Source organism: Scyliorhinus torazame, chromosome 2, assembly GCF_047496885.1.
Source record: "Scyliorhinus torazame isolate Kashiwa2021f chromosome 2, sScyTor2.1, whole genome shotgun sequence".
NCBI lineage: Eukaryota > Metazoa > Chordata > Chondrichthyes > Carcharhiniformes > Scyliorhinidae > Scyliorhinus > Scyliorhinus torazame.
Window position 1 is genome coordinate 121,124,879 of NC_092708.1, and position 19,234 is coordinate 121,144,112.

At 47.2% G+C, this 19,234-nt stretch overlaps 1 protein-coding gene across 7 annotated transcripts in view; it reads left to right on the forward strand.

Annotated features, from left to right (window-relative positions):
• rapgef4a (Rap guanine nucleotide exchange factor 4a) overlaps positions 1-19,234 on the forward strand; it is a 631,693-nt gene that overhangs the window by 584,204 nt on the left and 28,255 nt on the right. For all 7 annotated transcript variants that reach the window (XM_072476111.1, XM_072476137.1, XM_072476128.1 and 4 more), the window contains one exon: positions 2,284-2,462. In XM_072476111.1, the coding sequence (XP_072332212.1) occupies positions 2,284-2,462 (179 nt within the window). The remainder of the gene's footprint in view (positions 1-2,283; positions 2,463-19,234) is intronic.

Consider the following 19,234-nt stretch of genomic DNA (forward strand, 5'->3'; position numbering starts at 1 on the left):
AGGCAAGGCCAGGAATACTGAGAAAAAGGGTGTCCTGAACTTGAGGCACCCCCCACCCCCGCCAAGTATTGGGGAACCCCGCACCCTCAACCATCACACCACCACAATGACAACATTGGGGCACTTCCTATTCCCCCAAAGCATCGGGACCCCCCCCCCCCCCAAAAGACACAAACTCTGGAGCACCCCCCCTCCCTCACAGGCATCGGGGCTCTTCCATCTTCTCCACCACACCACACATAAGGGGAATCGCCCCCCAGTGGGGCTCCCCAGAGAGCCCACCTCTGGCAGTGCCAGGGCATTGCCCAGCCATGTCCCTCACCACCCAGGGTCTATACTTACCTCCGAACCCTCGGCGTGGTCATCAGGGCCGGTTTTTGTTTTTGAAAACCAGTAGTGACTAATGTCGGTGTGAGGTTATGTCGACTAGATGGGTGGATAAGGCGTGGGTGGACGTTACGGTGTCAAGGCAGTAAGTACATGTAATATATGGAGAATTATGGAAATCCGGTTCATGCCCCCTCTAGGAGTGAACCTGATCACATCACTGGGTCGGGGGGGGCAGGGAAGATCTCAAACTGAGATCTCATCGGCACAAATCCCGTTTTTGGATGCTCGTGAGATATAGCAGCCATTACGGGATTTGCGCCTGTAATCAACTAACTCGCAGTCGTTATTTGTATTGAAATTTTAATACTTCCTCCTCATACCTAAAATGGACAAAGAAATGCTTGCTGTAATGGTGATGCTAGTTCTGGGTTGCCCCTGTTGTGACTCTTCTATTTATGGGATTTATTGACCCAGCGCGCTCCAAGAAGCCACTTCCACACTGACTGAAGTTATAACTGCTAATTTGAGTGAGATTAAACAACATTTACATTGATTTGAGCATGGAGCTGTTAATCCCTCTTCACTGAGGCCAATCTATGGAATGTCTTATTTCTAAGGTAACTGGGTTAATGACCAGTACAAAGGGCATGTAGACGTATCTTTCATATTTGCATAAGTAATCCAGCTTCCACAGGAGTTCTAACACAGGAGACATTTGCTGGCCATGGTCTCATACTTGCTGGTTAAGTTGACTGGCTCAACTCCTATGGAATCAAATTAACCTATCTGGAACACATGGGAAACATATGAAACATTTACCTCTGCAGTTGGCCAATAACTTTGCTTTGGTTATTTTCTGACAAAGCAAACAATGATTTTGCAGTGTGTTTAATTTTGAGTGACAGCCGTCCTCCATCCTTGTTTTCCTGACTAGAATTCCAGTTTCTGAGTATCCTTGTGATGTCTCAATATTCAGCCAGACTGTTAGTCGCATTATGACAAATTTAAGGTGACTGACCACTTCTCATAGATACCTGGATAGGAATATATTCTTGTGAGTCAAAATTTGATAACTCCGTATTTTCACATCTGTATCTGTTAATTCAGAGCTTGATGCTGCCCCGCCCACCGCTCCCACAACCTGCTTAGTTTGTCAAATGTATTTATATCGGCTGGTTAGGTAATAGCTTTAAATACATGAAAAGTATGATACTCTTATGTTTATTTTAGTCTTTCGATTTTCCACACTTTCTCCCCAGTGTTCACCTCTGCTGCTGTGCATAAGAGACAATACGTTATTTATGTGTGAGACTTCACCTCTAGGGACATCTACCCATTTTGCTGTTCAGCATCACTTGCTATTATTTGCCTCACCAAATATCCCCACATGCACTTCCAGCAGGGGCCATTGGATTGTGATCAAGAGCTGGAACTCGAGGCAGCTTGAACTGACTCCTCTTTTCCTTAAACCAATTATAATCCCTTCTGTACAGGTTCAACTAACCCCAGTACATCTGGGCATTTAATTTGAAACCTTTTTGCTCCCGCTGTGACATCCTCACCAACACTATCCAAAGCTTTGAATAAGTTCACTAAGCAATTGAGAGCCACCTTCCAAAATAATTTGTAAGCTTTATCATGTTTCTTTTTCTCCAGTTGATTTGATCTTCTGAGTGGAGAGGTCAGGTGAAAAACTCTGCATGGTTTATTGCCTGTGCAAATCTGGTCCTGTACCCAGCCATTAGCAGGTAGATGTGAACTTGCTCTTTGGTTTATGCTGGTTCACTTTGACGGAAATACTTTGGGGCATGCTCTGCACTTTTGCTTATGGCACAGTTAACCGAGCACATTATGCTGTTGCGACATGGTACAGCCAGTAGGCTTCAGGTTAAAAATGCAATATCCACCTATGAGTATTATTAATACGTTTTCCAAATTATCTTTCTCCCCAAGCTGGAATTGATTTATTATACATTTGGAAGACATCATTTCAAGAAAACCACTGCCAACTTGGATCTGTTTCTGCGAAGATTCAATGAAATACAGTTCTGGGTTGTCACAGAAATCTGCCTTTGTTCTCAGCTCAGTAAACGGGTACAGCTTCTGAAGAAGTTTGTCAAGATTGCAGCTCAGTAAGTATGGAAAACGTTTATGGAAAATACAATTGCTATTTAATGATCAATGACTGTATTAACCTGTTATAAGAAAGGTATAAAATATTCTGTTTTCAAGCAGGGCAGTTTTCTTCTTTACTTTTAGGCAGGAATGTCTGGATTTGTGTGCTTTTGTCTAGTTTTATTTTTTTTCTTTGGTAGTTTTCTGTTTCTTCAGTATTGTACAGTTAAAATACCAAGTACGAGCTGATGCAACAGCTGACAAAGCTTCACAAGCAAGGTGCCAGTGCAGACTAAAAAAATTAAGAAATGTAAGCAGGGAGAGAGAAAAAAGCATAATTTAAGAACCTTGTTGATCAGGAAAATGCCTTTGGATATGCATGGAAACTAATACAAAAACTGGGTTATTGCCTGATTTTACAGGATTACCTTTTATGTGCAAGACGGCTAGGTAAGTGGACACATATAGGGATAATAATAATCTTTATTGTTGTCACAAGTAGGCTTACATTAACATTGCAATGAAGTTACTGTGAAAAGCCCCTAGTCGCCACACTCCACGCCTATTCGGGTACACAGAGGGAGAATTCAGTATGTATAATTCACCTAACAAGAACGTTTTTCGGGACTTGTAGGAGGAAACCGGAGAACCCAGAGGAAACCCACGCAGACACGGGGGGAATGTGCAGACTCCACACAGACAGTGACCAAGCGGGAATCGAACCTGGGACCCGGCGCTGTGAAACAACAGTGCAAACCACTGTGCTATCGGATAAAGTTATTGGTTGCCTTTACAAAAGTTACTCATGTTTGTTGTGCATATTTTCTACTCAGCAAAGTATGGACGATCAAGTGCTGGAATGATGCATCATTCCAAGTCCCTGTTTTATGGCTGCACAGTGGAAATGATACAAAATGAATCCATAGCAAGGAGGGTATTTATGCTTGACATTTGATAGCATTCCCTTCATAAAATACTATACCTGAAGGAGGCATAAACAAAAGGACTTCAGGCTGTGGTTGTCCGTTACTCCACTGGCGAAGCCAGTCTAATGGTGCAAATCAACTTTAACAGTTATTACAGCAGATGGCAAAGTTTGCTGTCTTTTGGTATGGAATCTGTGTTCTTTTGCATGGTCATTGTCGTAGTGCTGCACCTCTACTTGTATTGGTGGGAGGGATCATCTGTTTTCAGTTATGCAGGGCCCTGGTCAGGCCGCAAGGGTGATTTTATGGCCACACTGTGCGCGGCGTACCTCCCACTATTCCTGACACCCGATGCAATCTGGTTCCCACCTTGCTGGGCACGAGCCAGATTCACATATTTAAATGAGTCTTTAAAACTCAGTTAAATATGCTCAGCCCATTCAAAGCCAATTCTCCACTCCCACTGGCACAGCCTGAATCTCTCATGAGCCAGTACTGGTCTCCATGAACAGGGACCAAACATGATGAGCACTTTATCTTTCAGACCTTGTATAGTAAAGTTTGCTTTTGATTGTTCATAAGGGCGTCCCGGTGGCACAGTGATTAGCATTGCTGAGGCCATTGGAGCCCCCAGGCGGTGAGGGAGGGCACAGCCCTGTGGTGGTTCCAGGATGGTGGTGCCAGGCTGACACTGCCAGTGTGCTGGGGCAGTGCCAAGTGATGGGGATTGTTGGGACTCTTATTTTTTTCTCTTCTAATAAGAATCAGCAGCCCAGTTGATAGAGGTTCAAAAAAATGACTTTATTAGTCACTTCACTGGTATACATTTAAATAAGAACTGCAGAATTGAACAAAACGTAGCCCATGGGCGAGTACAAACTGAATAAAACTTCAAGCACATGGCAAAAGCATAAGCACAAACGAAATCACTAAACACAAACAAAATGGATGAATGTTTCAAGGATTCAGGAACAAAGAACCTCGAACACGAGGTCCTATTTTTAAGGGAATTCTTATCTCTGGTTTAATCCCTCATTTGCGTTCATTGGCTTCTAATTTTTAACTGAGACCTCTGTGTTTGTTCAAATGAATGTCTGTTATTTAGAGGATAACTTGTTAATCAAACATTGGGCATTACTTGAGATTGACTGGTGCCTATCAAAACTAGCTTAGCGTTTGCATGCTCAATCTTAGGAAAAATACTGGATATGTTTCTCGCGCTTTGCCATGTTTCATAGCTTGGCGGAGACCTAACTAACATTGATTAGTTGCTTAGACGGGGTACTCTATTCTCAGTATTGAATATTATGGAATAAAATGGTTAATTTGTTATATGAGAAAATCACTCGGTTCCCACAGTCAAGACACTTTTAATATTTTGGTTATTAGTTATATGCATTCAACTAGCCCCTATATGAATAATACTAAACTCTATCAGGGCCTGAGAGAGGAGACTTGAAGAGGGGTCGGCACTACTTCCATCAATTTGGTAAACTCCTGATGCCTACAAGTGTGGGGTGGTCTCTGTCAATGAGTAGTGGAGTGTTGGGGACTCTAGGGTTGTCTGGAGAATGGGGTGCCCTTTGACTGCCAGCCAATCCGAGGCTGTCAGCTCATGCACTGGGCAGCACCATGGAGGAGATTGTGGCTACTGTTGGAACAATGTGGAAAAAGGTAAATGCTGCTGTGGGGTGTGGATCATGGGAAGAGGGGAGCCGTTGAGGCTGGGAGCAAGGGTAGAGGGGTGACTATCAGAAGTAACCCTCTGCCCCATGTCCATGCAGTTGATCATGAATAGTGTTACAAAAGTCAGCTTGCATTCTTGTTGAGAATGGATGTCAGGAACTTCAAACCCTGGCAGACCTTGAGTTTCTGTGCATGCACAGATCTGGAGCAGACAACATATGCACAGTTCAATATTTTTTCTCAGCAGTTCATTAAAGGAAAACAATGTGAAATCCCAGGTTATGTGACCATTGGGTGTGCCATTGTAAACATGTGTCCAAGGCGGGTTACAGGTCTGAATGATAGACGGGACAGAGAGCGGTTCCAAAAGGAAGTTGGAGGTAGGGGACCGAAGGGACATGGTTAGGTTAAGGAGAAAAAGAAGTTACAGAAATAGATTCTGAGCAGGAAACAGTCTGTGTGTGGCAGGCGTTAAATGAAAAGATCTCAGGAGAAGACCTGATGAAGATTGAAAAAGGTGGCTGAAGATTGGTGACTCCATGCTGCAGGCTGAAGTTAGCCCTTTAGAAATGTTCTGCATGGCGCAGCCAAAGAGCTGATGTTGTGAGTTGGTGCTTAAGTGCATACTTGGGAATCTCGGGAGATGAGATTGAAACCTCAGTGGTGGCCAACCATGTTGGACTGATCCATGTTGGACTGATTTTTAGAGAGAATTCCCAGGTTAGATATTTGAAGGTGAAGACTGGAATTCCTCCTGAGGAAGGCTACGGTTTCAGTGAGATTAGTTGACTCACTATGTAACTGACATCGGTGTGGGTTGTTGAGGAATCTGTGGACTCCGTCTTGGTCACATCTGCCATTTATTTTGCAGTGTGGTGTGTTCAACTACAGTTTTCATATGTACCTGGAATTTACCCTCAATATCTTTCAGACCTTGTGTAGTAAAGTTTGTTTTTGGTTGTTCAAATGGGTGACACAATAGATAGCATTGCATGCTATACACCTCCTCCAACAGACAGGTAAGTGCAGTGAAATCACACGCTTGAATGATTGGAATGCACTTAGTGCTTGGAATGCACTTACATCTCTTTGAGATGGTCAATGTTTAAAAACATTGGGGTTTCACCACTTAAGCCACTGAAGCGTGAAGGGATATGAATGGCTCAAAGCTGCAGGTGGGTTTGTACCACCTGGCAATCACAGACCACTACTTGAAAGCTATGCATTGCTTACAGCTAATGGATCTGTGGGAACCAGGCGCAGGCACAGCTGCTCTCCTTCAAGAAAAGGACACAGGGAGCTGCAAGGTAAGTATTACAGCTATAATGCTTCCCAATGCCCCTGTCTGGATTGCTCTCTAGATTCCTGACAGGTGTCCCTTTTATGGGGGGGCGGTGAGATGACCTGTGGAGGGGGTTCCTTTAGGCAGGATGTGCATGCGGGGGGTCCCCCTATTACAGTTGTCCTCGGGTAGTCCCCCTATTACAGGGATCCCGCGGTGGGGCGCAGTAAGTCAGGTCACCCCATACCTGGGGGAGGGGGGCACCCAGGCAATCCCGGTGTGGGGGCTGCTGGGTGGTGGGGTGGGGGTCCGATTTGTGGTGGGGCAGGATGGCAGGCCATGGGACCTCACTGTCGGGCCGCCTGCTCAAGATGGCGGCCTGTTAGTAGGTTCTCTGCGAATCCCTCGTATTCCATGCCATGCATAAATTTGCATAGTGTGGAACACTGAATTGTAACCCACTTTACGACTGCAAGGGGATTGTAAAACTGGTGCAATTCAGATCCGGCGGGAGAACATAGGGCTTACTCTCCGATTTTCAGGCTGTGTCCGGAGGATCTGAGGCATTTAACGTGGGAAACATCGGCGCCGCCCTAGCATCAATCCTCCGACCAGTGAGGGGCTAGCAGTCGTGCCACGTAAAACGCCTGGTCTCCACAAAATAAGTGGCCGGAGAATTGGCGGGTCTGTTGCTGCACATGCACACGGCGCCAACATGCAACGGTCGTGCCGTATAATATGGCGCCGGCCGTGCACTGGCCCGACCTGCGAGATTGTGTCCCCCTGGACTCCCCCAGACCACCACCATCAGCCCTCACCGACGCGCCTCCAGCCAGCAGCACGGTTCCCGCCCGACTGTGGCGGCGCTGGACACAGTCCGCAGCCGCCACGCCGTGTTCCCGACCGCTGAGACCATGAGTGAATCGCGCAGTCAGGAACTAGGCCCATTGGGGGCGGAGAATCGGGGGATTGGGCTTCAGGTGACGTCCTGAAGCTGTCCCAACGGCGTGCGGCGCGCGCCACGATGAAGCCATTTTGGAGGGGCGGAACTTACGAAAACAAGCACCGCCCCCAATTCCATTGTAAACAGTGATTCTCCACCGATGGCCGATTACAAAATCAGTGCCGGGGAATGGAGAGTCCCGCCCGATATTTCCAAAATTATGTCTCAATATTTTAAAAATTATTTTGACAAAACATTTTTAAAAAAAATGTTTTTATTAAGGTATTTGAAAATGTTTATAATAATAACATTAACAATGACATAAACATGGTATAAAAACATTTCCCCCCCCCCCCCCGCCCATCCCAACCATAAACCAACAATCCGGCCCTCTTCTCCCCCCCTTGGAATACTGCTTCAACTGACATTTTAGTTTTCCCCGAGAAAGTCGACAAACGGCTGCCACCTCCGGGTGTACCTGACCATTGACCCTCTTAAGGCGAACTTTATCTTCTCGAGACTAAGAAAACCACCGGACTTGTGGAGTATCGGGCCAGCGAGAATGGAAGAGGTGCCATTATCAGTGCTCCCAAACTGGTGTCTTTACATGACGCCGCCTCCATCCGCTCCCACACCAACCCCTCCCCCACTACTCACTTCCTAAACATGGCTATATTAGCCGCCCAGTAGTAATTCCAGAAGTTCGGCAGCGCCAACCCACCCTCCCTCCGACTGCGCTCCAGCAACACTTTCCTCACTCGCGGGGTTTTACTCGCCCACACAAAGCCCGAAATAACCTTATTCACCCGCTTGAAAAAGGCCTTTGGAATGAAAATGGGGAAGCACTGAAAGACAAACAGGAGGACCGTCATTTTCACGGTCTGTACCCTCCCCGCCAGTGATAGCAGGAGCATGTCCCAACTCTTAAAGTCCCCTTCCATTTGTTCCACCAGCTGGGATAGGTTTAACTTGTGCAGTGCCTCCCATTCCTGGGCCACCTGGATTCCCAGATACCGAAACTCTTCCCTACCATTCTAAGCGGCAGCTCTCCCAGTCTCTTCTGTCCTCTTGTCAGGATCGCGAACATCTTGCATTTCCCCATGTTCAATTAAGACCCCGAAAAATTGCCAAATTCCCCCAAGATTCGCATTACTTCCCCCATCCCGTCCAACAGGTCTGAAATATACAAGAGCAGGTTATCTGCGCAAAGCAAGACCCGGTGCTCTACACCCCCACCCCCCCCCCCCCCCGAACTAGCCCTTTCCAGTTCCTAGAGGCTCTTAACGCCATGGCCAATAGCTCTATGGCCAGAGCAAACAGTAACGGGGAGAGGGAGCACCCTTGCCTCGTCCCTCGGTGTAGTTTAAAATACCCCGACCTCAGCCGATTCGTACGCACACTCGCTATTGGCGCCTGATAGAGCAACCGCACCCAGTCAATAAAGCCCTCACCAAACCCAAACCTTCCCAGTGCCCCCCACAGGTAATTCCACTCCACCCGATCAAAAGCCTTCTCCGCATCCATCGATACCACCACCTCCACCTCCTCTCCTTCTGCGGGCACCATAATAACATTCAAAAGCCTTCGAACTTTGGCCTTGAGTTGCCTGCCCTTAACAAATCCCGTCTGGTCTTCCCCAATCACCCCTGGGACACAGTTCTCTATCCTTGTGGCCAGTATCTTAGCCAGCAGTTTGGCATCCACATTCAGTAGAGAAATTGGCCTGTATGACCTGCATTGCTCCGGATCCTTCCGGAGGACTCCCTTCTCTCTTGCTTCATTAAGTGTCCTCACCAGCAGTGAGTGGGCTCAATATCTCTGAAAACTTCTTATAGAATTCCACCGGGTCGCCGCCAGGCCCTGGGGCCTTGCCCGACTGCATGCCCTCCAGCCCCTTGATTATTTCCTCAATCTCATTTGGGGCAACCAGCCCTTCCACCAGATCCTCATCTACCCTCGGGAACCTCAACTGATCCAAAAACTGCCGAATCCCCTCCATCTCAACCGGGGGTTCCGACTCATATAATTTACTATAGAAGTCTTTAAACATCTCGTTCACCCCCGCTGGGTCCAGGACAGTATTCCCGCCTCTATTCTTTACTTTACCTATCTCCCTGGCCACTTCCCTTTTCCTGAGCTGGTGCGCCAACATTCTGCTTGCCTTTTCCCCGTACTCATAAATCGCCCCCTTGCCTTCCTCAACTATTCCACCGCTTTCCCTGTGGTCAAAAGCCCGAACTCCACCTGTAACCTCCGCCGCTCCCTCAGTAGCCCCGCGTCCGGGGCCTCTGAGTATCTCCTGTCCACCTGGAGTATCTCCTTCACTAACATATCCCTCTCAGCCCATTCCACCTTTTCTCTGTCTGCCCGTATTGAGATTAATTCCCCTCTGACCACTGCCTTCAGAACTTCCCAAACCGTCACTGCGGAGACCTCCCCATATCATTTCTTTCCAGGTAGTTCTGGATGGACTTGTTAACCTGCCCACAGATCACTTTGTCCGCTAGCAACCCCACATCCAGTCTCCACAGCGGGCGTTGCCGTCTCTCCACACTAACCCGTAGATCCACCCAATGCGGGGCATGCGGGGCCACTGCGATTGCCGAGTACTCAGTATCCACCACCTCCGGTATTAGCGCCCTGCTCAGAACAAAAAAGCCTTGTGTACCTTGTGGACATGTGAGAAAAAGAAAAAGGAAAACTCCTTTGCCCTTGGCCGTGCAAACTTCCATGGGTCTACTCCCCCCATCTGTTCCATAAACCCCTTCAATTCCTTTGCCGCAGTCGGCCTCCTCCCTGTCCTGGATTTTGACCGGTCCAATTCCGGATCAATGACTGTGTTAAAGTCTCCTCCCATGTGACTCTTTAGTCTAGGATCTTACCTAATACCCGTCTCATAAATTCCAATCGTCCCAATTCGGAGCATATATGTTCACGAGTACCACCTGCACCCCCTCCAGCTTCCCACTCACCATGATTTACCAATCCCCTTGTCTGACACGATTCTCCCTGCCTCGAATGCCACTCATTTGTTGATCAAGATCGCTATCCCCTCTGGTCTTTGAGTCCAGTCCTGAGTGGAATACTTGGCTAACCCACCCCTTTCTCAATCTCGTCTGGTTTGTGACCTCTAGCTGTGTCTCTTATAGCATTGCCATGTCCGCCTTCAGCCCCCTCAAATGCGCAAGCATGCAAGCCCTCTGACGTTCCATGCAATCAGCCTGGTCGGGGGGGCTTCCAGCCCCCCCCCCCCCCCTGCCGACTAGCCATCACCCTTTTTAGGCCAGCCTCTAGCTCGCATCTCCTCCCCTCCTCAACCCCCCCCCCCCCCCCCTCGGGCATTCGCCGTTGCCGACCTCCCATTTGTCCCCTAGTAACAGTTCCTCCCCTGTCAGCAAAGCAGCCCCCCCCTCCCTTCTCCCCCCCCCCCCAGCAACAACACTAGAAACCCAACCCCCCAAGTCAAGTCAAGCTCAAGCTTAACACCTGCTCGCCCGCCACTACGCTTTCGAGAGTCAGCTGACCCATGCTGACTTGATAGCGCCCGCCCCTGGCACCAAGCAGTCTGTCTCCCCATTGTTCTCTCCCCTCTCCCCCCACTTGGACAAACATATTAAAAGCATTACATTCCACAGTAAACAAACATCAGAAAAAAAACAGCGAAGAAACAGCCACTTTAGAAAAAAATACACCCAAAAACAGAACCAACCCCAAAGACCATGCCCCCTCTAACCAGATCCCTGAAAGACAAAGTTACCTTTAGCCATCCAAACAGCCCCTTATTACACATAGCACTACTTATACTTATACAGCCCAGCACAACAAATCGCCACCCGAGTACTCTCCAAGGCTTCAGTGTCTTTTAATTTGCCTCCAGCCTTTTCTTTAATAAAAGTCCATACTTCGTCTGGTGTGTGGTGTTGGGTGCTCTGAGGTACAGACGAACCAACACAGTTGCGATAGGTACAACGCAGTTCTATTCCAACTAGTTATTTACACATCTGACTTGGTACTCAGCACGTGGTGACTGTGTGAGTGTCTTGTTAATGAGGTCCTGGCCTTGTCCTGTCTCCAGATGGGCTGGCCAGCAGGTGTCGTGTTTCTTGTCTGATACGGTGTCTGCTCTTGTCTGTGATTGGCTGTCGTGTTATGTGTGCTGATTGGTCTGTTGGTCTGTCTATCATGATGTGTGTGTTGTGGTGTGTGTTTGAATATCATGACATGGTGTTTCGAAGTAGACGTCCCGTTCCTCATGTGTGACCCACAGATGGGCTGAGTACAGCATCCGAAACTTCACCCCCTTCTTAAAGAGGGACGTTCTTTCCCGATTAAAGCCAACTCGCCTCTTGGCCAAATCTGCGCGCAGGTCCTGATAAATGCGCAGCTCACAGTTCTCCCACTTGCTGCTCCGTTCCTTCTTGGCCCACCGCAGAACATGTTCCTTGTCCAGGATTCGGTGAAAGTGTACCACCATCGCCCTCGGTGGCTCGTTCACTCTGGGCTTCTTCGCGAGGGCTCTGTGCGCTCTATCCACTTCCAGGGGCTGAGGGAACGCCTCAGCCCCCATCAACTTCTCCAACATATCCGTCACATAAGTCCTCTCATTCGATCCCTCACTGCCTTCAGGGAGGCTGACAATTCTAAGATTCTGCCTCCTGGACCTGTTCTCCAGGTCCTCCAGCTTCTCCTGCATTCTTTTCTGGCGGTCGTTCATCATCTCCACTTTGGTCTCCAGCACGGTTATGTACTCCTCGTGCTCGGACACCTTTTTCTCCACCTCCTGGATCGCCCGTCTGTGGGTCTCCTGATTCTGCACAACTTGATCAATCGAAGTCTTAATCGGGTCCAGCGTATCCTTCTTCAGCTTGGCGAAGCAATCTTCCAAAAACTCCACCAGCTGCCCCGTTGACCACTGTGCCGTCTCCCCGCGGCCCTTGCTCCCCACCATGCTTTCCCGCGTTGCCGGCTCTGCTTGCGTCTTCCTTATAGGACTTTGTCTTCTCACACGGCCATTTCTGGTCCAATTCTCCAGACACCGGAGGGGGATTCCCCCTCACTGTCTCACACTTCACCGATTTATCCCATAAAATCCAGAAAAAACTGGGGGAAAAAGGTCCAAATGTCCGTCACAGGCGGGAGCTATCAAATGTGCGACCTACTCCTCCATGGCCGCCACCGGAAGTCCGAAAACAAAACATTTTGAAAGAAATTGCCAGCCTGAACCGATTTGGGGGTGAAGCAAGGGATCAAAATTAGCAAAACATAAAAGTTCATAAATTGCCTTAAAAAACTGCTTTAAATTTTACTCTACAAATCTTTAAATAAACTTCCATAAACTGCACACCCACCAGCCTTAGTTACCCATTGACAAAGAGTGCAGCTTGGGACTACGTATACACCTGGGAGCTAGGTGAGGAAGGGAAGGAGGTGTCGTTTTGTTTTTTCTAGCTTTTTCAACGTATAGAAATTGGTTCTCACTCTACTACAGGGAAGGAAACGAGCTGTTTCATTGAATTTACAGTGCAGAAGGAGGCCATTCGGCCCATCGAGCCTGCTTGGCCCTTGGCAAGAGCACCCTACTTAAGCCCACAGCTCCACCCGATCCCAGTAGCCCCACCTAACTTTTTTTGGACACTAAGGGCAATTTAGCATGGCCAATCCACCTAACCTACACATCTTTGGACTATGGGAAGAAACCGGAGCACCCGGAAGAAACCCACATTCTCCCCACGTCTGCGTGGGTCTCACACCCTCACAACCCAAAAATGTGCAGGGTAGGTGGATTGGCCACGCTAAATTGCCCCTTAATTGGAAAACATTTTTAAAAACTAAAAGAGTTAAAGGTAGTATCAAATGTAAAGAAAAAGAATAGGGCAGACTAGAAGAACAGCAATGACAAAAAGAGTGATAAAGAAGGAAAAATTAGGGTATGAGAAAGAGCTAGCTGGACATATAAAAACAGATGGTAAGAGCTTCTACAGATATTTTAAAAAGAAGAGTTAACAAAGTGAGGTTATCTTCGTCCGCATGTGCTCCAGTTACACCTGCCTTTTCATAGGGTACATATTTATTCCAATTCCATTCAGGCTGCCTCCTACAAATCTTTTTTCCTGTACATCGATGACTGTATTGGTGCTGCTTCAAGCCCTCGTCTGAACCTCCCACAGCTATCTTGACAGTAGTTCCTCACACCCCACTTCCTGTAAGAACTCCATTCTATTCTCCCGGTTTCGCCGTCTCCTTCGCATCTGTTAAAATAATGCTACCTTCCAAAGCAGCAGTCTTCCTTTTTCCTGGACCGAGGTTTCCCCACCAGTGTGGTTGACGAGGGACTCGAGCATGTCTGACCCATCCCCCATACCTCTGCTGTACCCCTTCCTCTCCCTCCCAGAACCATGACAGGGTTCCATTGGTCCTCACATCTTACCCACCAGCTTGCACATTCAAAGGATCATCCTCCAACATTTTTGGCAACTCCAACATGGTACTACCACCAAACTCATCTTCCTTGTCAGCATTTTGCAGGGACAGTTCTCTCCTTGATACCCTGGTCCACTCCTCCATCAGCCCCAACACTGCATGTTCATCCCATGGCAACTTCCCATGCAATTACAGAATGTATAACTCCTCCTCCCTCTGCATCGTCTAAGATCCCAAATACTCCTTTTAGGTGAAACAACAATTCACCTGCACTTCATTCAATCTGGTTTCATGTATTTGCTGCTCCTAATGCGATCTCTTCTGTTAGGAAAGAGTTAATGTGCACCACTGCTTAACTTGGCTTTAATTGTTTGATAGACCCCGATCTGCCCGTTGCTTGCTATTTTAAGTCACCATCTTGCTCCCATGCCCACATTTCTATCCTTTTTTTTAATAAATGTTTTTAATTGGGTTTTTGAACAAAGTATATTTGCCATTATGTACACAGGATATGATATATATGGAAGAGAAGGGCACACACACACAAATCACAAAGGGGAAAAAAAAGAAGGGAAACAAAAGTTACAACACGAGAGAAATACAAAATCAAATAAAGTAACTGGGAGGGTATTATGCCCCCGCTCAGCAGCAGCAACTCTGTACACTTGGCAAAATGATTTACACACATAAATAGGCATCTGTTTGGGGTGGGGGGGGGGGAGGAATGAAAGTAAGATGTGAAGAGGACATAAGGAGGATACAAAGAGATATACAAAGGTTAAGTGAGTGGGTAACGATATGGCAAATAGAGTGTGATGTGGGAACATATGAAATTGTCCAATTTGGCAGGAAAATAAAAAGAAACAAATCTAACTGGTGAGAAATTGTAGAGCTCTGATATGCAAAGGTTAGTGGGGGGGATTCTCATCTCTCGCCCACCAAATTCCGATCAGACAGAACCCACCCATCCCCAGTCTCCGGTCCCGCTCCGCCAGTCATAGCGGGCTTCCCACTCCAACAATAATAATAGTCATTATTAGTATCACAAGTAGGCTTTCATGGGCCGCCGGTGATGCCGTGGTATTGTCACTGGACTGTCAACCAGAGACCCAGAGTAATGCTCTGGGGACCCAGGTTCAAATCCCACCACTGCAGATGGTGAAATTTGAATTCAATAAAAATCTGGAATTAAAAGTCTACTGACGACCATGAAACCATTGTCGATTGGCATAAATACCCATCTGGTTCACTAATGTCCTTTAGGGAAGGAAATCTGCCATTCTTACCTGGTCTGGCCGATATGTGACTCCAGACCCACAGCAATGTGGTTGACTCTTAACTGCCCCTCAAGGGCAATTAGGGATGGACAATAAATGCTGACACAGCGAGAGATGCCCATGTCCCATGAATGAATTTTTATAAACATTAACACTGCAATGAAGTTACTGTGAAAATGTCCTAGTCACCACACTCTGTTCGGGTACACTGAGGGAGAATTCAGAATGTCCAATTCACCGAACAAACACACCTTTCGGGCCTTCTGGGAGGAAACCGGAGCATCTGGAGGAAACCCACGCAGACACTGGGAGAACGTGCAGACTCTGCACAGACAGTGACCCAAGCCGGGAATCGAACCAGGGTCATTGACGCTGTGAAGCAGAGTGCTACCGCCCCCCCCCCCCCCCCCCCCCCGCGCCCCCCATCATCGGGTGGGCTTTGGTGTAAGTATTGACAAACACTGCCCTGTCACGATGGACCCCAGGTGGTGTCACGGAGATATGTCCAATGCCCATGTGCTCTCTGCCGCTGCCAGGCAGCAGAGGGAGGGTTCTTTAAGGGGAGAGTTGGGTGGGCTCAGGTTAGGCTTAAGGGATTTACCTCAGGACCCTCCCCTGGGAAGGGCAATGGATTTGCCACCTCTATTCCCCTCGGGGTCCAACGGGTCAGGCTAGGGTGTCAGTGACAAGATGTCAGTGCCGTGGTGTTGGGGGCAGTGCACTGTTGGCAATACCAATGAGCGGGGCCTGAAGGGGAGGCCTGGGGGACATTTCATACAGTACATCAAAAAATTGATTGGCTGTTAATTGAGTGAAAATCTGACATTACTGATCTCAGTTCATCTTTTGTCTTGTGTATTTATGTTTATTTTATGTCTATTAGTGGATTAGGAGATCACTAAATCTATCTTAAATGTTTTTGAAAAATTCAATTTCATTAGTTCTCCAATACATGAAAAGAAAGAGAATAACTAAGGCTTTGTAGGGTCTATAAGAGATGTAAATGGCAACTTGAGTGGATTCAGAAGATGTGAACAGGGTTCTTAATGCGTACTTTGTCTCTACCTTCATTGAGGAGGGGAATGATGCAGACATTCCAGTTAAAGAGGAGTCGTGTGAAATGTTAGATGCAATAAGCATAGTGAGAGAGGACATATTGGAGGGCCTGTCATCTTTGAAGGCAGATAAATCACCAGGGCTGGATTGATTGTATCCCAGGCTGTTGAAGGAAGCCAGGGAGGAAATAGCGGATGTTCTGAAGATCATTTTCTAATCCTCAGTAGACACAGGCGAGGTCCCAGAGAACTGGAGGTCAGTAAATGTTGGACCATTATTTTAAAAGGGTGAAAAGGATCAACCACAAAACTATAAGCCGATAAATCTGCCATCGGTGGCGGGCAAATTGCTGGAAATTGAGAGACAGGATAAACTATCATTTAGAAAGGCACAGATCAATCAGGGATTGTTGACATGGTTTTGTTAGGGGAAGATTGTATCTTACCAACTGAATAGAATTTTTTGAGGAAGTAACAAGAAGGATTGATGAGGGTGTTGTAGTAGATGTTGTCTACATGGATTTCAATAAGGCATTTGACAAGTTTCCACAGGGCAGACTGGTCAGAAAAGTGAGATCTCATGGGATACAGGGAAGCTGGCAGGTTGGATCCAAAATTGGCTCGGTGACGGGAACCAAAGGATAATGGTCAATGAGTGTATTTGCAAATGGTTTCCAGTGGTGTTCCACAGGGCTCAGTCTTGGGGCCCTTGCTGTTTGTTGTTATATATTATTACTGATTCAGACTTAAATGTGTGGGAGGCATGATTGGGAAATTTGCAGATGATGTGAAAATTGGCCGTTTAGTTGACAGACAGCTGTCAACTCAGAATGATATTAATGGTTTGGTTGAGTGGGCAGAAAAGTGGCGAATGGAATTCAATCTGGAAAAGTATTTGGGAACGGCAAACAAAGTCTGGGAATACCCAATAAGTGGCAAGATATTGAGCTGGGTTGAGGAAGTGAGTGACCTTGGAGTGCATATCCACAGGTCCTTGAAGGTGGCAGGACAGGTGGACAAGGTGGCCAAGAAAACCTATGGAATGCTTTCCTTTAGTGAGGAAGGTATAGAATACAAAAGCAGGGATGTAATGATGGAACTGTATAAAACGCTGGTGAAGCCACAGCTAAAATTTTGTGTACAGTTCTGGTCACCACATTACAGGAAGGACATAATTGCTCTGGAGAGAGTGCAGAGGAGAAACTTCCAATGATGAGGCTAAGGGATGACTTAATTGAGGTGTACAGAATTATGATCTCGCAAGGTGTCGCAAAGTGGATCCCACCCATTGAGGGTGGTATCCAATTTGCATATTTAAGTGTGCAGTTAAGCTCACTTAAAAATGTTTGCATGGAGTTACCCAAGGAGCGGGACGTAATTGCCTCGGAGACCCAGAGCGGGCGCTCTTTAGCACTGGTTTCCGCAAATGTGGATCATGTGTACTGGAACGTGGGGGCCCTCCCAGGTGATCGGGGGCCCACGGGTGATCGGGCTCTGGGCAGGTACCTGCCACTCTTGATGTCACCTGGGCACTGTGACACTGCCAGCCAGGCACCCCAGCAGTGCCCCTGCCAGCCTATTTCCTGTGCCATGGATCGGGCCCGGGGTGCCCTGCCCTTGAGGTGGGGTGCCGTGTCTGTGTGTGTTTCCTCTGGGTGGTCCGGTTTCCTCCCACGTGTCCCGAAAGACGTGCTTGTTAGGTGAATTGGACATTCTGAATTCTCCCTCTGTGTACCCGAACCGGCGCCAGAATGTGGCAACCAGGGGCTTTTCACAGTAACTTCATTGCAGTGTTAATGTAAGCCTACTTGTGACACTAATAAAGATTATTATTAATAAGTAAGTTGGGGTGGTCCGGAGGCCATGGTGGGAGGTCCAGAGATAAATGGCGGCCCGATCTCTTCTCGCTCTGGCGAGCTGAGCTTGTAAGTGCAGGAAATGAGCCTAAGTGTTGCATCGGCAGGATATTCCTGACTGAGTTCCAAAAATGAAGCAGAGGCCCGTTTAATAGCGGGTTCGTTCTCGGCGCTGCAAGCACCCAAAACAAGACTCGGTTTTATTTTTGTTAAATCGCGCCTCATGACATTCTTCCTAAAAGTGTGGTGCCCAGAATTGTACACTCCAGATGATACCTAATCAAGATTTCTAAGCCTTTCGCGTGACTTCCTTGATTTATTCAATGTCCCTATTTGCAAAGCTGAGTATTTCGTACTCTTTCTTAACTGCTTTCCTAGCTGGACCTGATACTGTTTCACCATGTGTTTACCTGTTTCACCAATCTGTCTTCCTGAATTTTGCTCCTATCCTGCTCACCATCCCCTACGTTGCCAATTTTTATACATACACAAACTTGAAAATTGTATTCTCTACACAAATGTAGGTTGTTTATAAATAACATTAAAATTCCTAATACTGATCTCTGGGGTATCTCACTGCACACTTCACTCATCAGAAAAATATCCATTTACCACTACTCTCTGCTTCCTAACCCTTAGCTAATTATGTACCTAAGTCACCACTGTTTCTTTAATAGTATGTGTTTCTACTTTCTGAATAAGTCTGTTTTGAGGTACTTTATCCATGTATAAGAATATCATCTGCATTACCTTCATGAACCCTTTTGAGTTCTTTAATAAAGTAACAGGTTACTCACCACATCCAGGCTGACTGTGCCTTTATAACCCATGCTTTCCCAAATGATAGTAATTTTTGTCCTTGACATTGGTCTCCAGTAGTTTTCACATCACTGACTTTAGACTGATTGGCCTATGATTACCAGGGCCTGAACTTTGTTCTCCAGCTGAGCGTGCGGACTCAGGAAATCTCTGGGTTTTCAACACCCACCTCAGGAAAGGTGCACAAATGGCAGCATCTTTATTCCGGAGAGCAATTAAATTATTTTGTTGTTCGAGTTTGCACATGTGACCTACCATTATAGCTTCCGAAGTCAGATCGGCCTTCTTGAAAGTGAACCCTCGGAAAGCAACAGATCCTGACAGTGTCCCTGGTCGTGCACTCAGAGCCTGCGCGGACCAAGATGTGTTCACGGGCATCTTCAACCTCTCCCTACTCCGTTCCGAGGTCCCCACCTGCTTCAAGAAGACCTCCATCATACTGGTGCCAAAGAAGAACCAGGCAACATGCCTCAACGACTACTGTCCGTTGGCTTTGGCATCTATCATTATGAAGTGCTTAGAGAG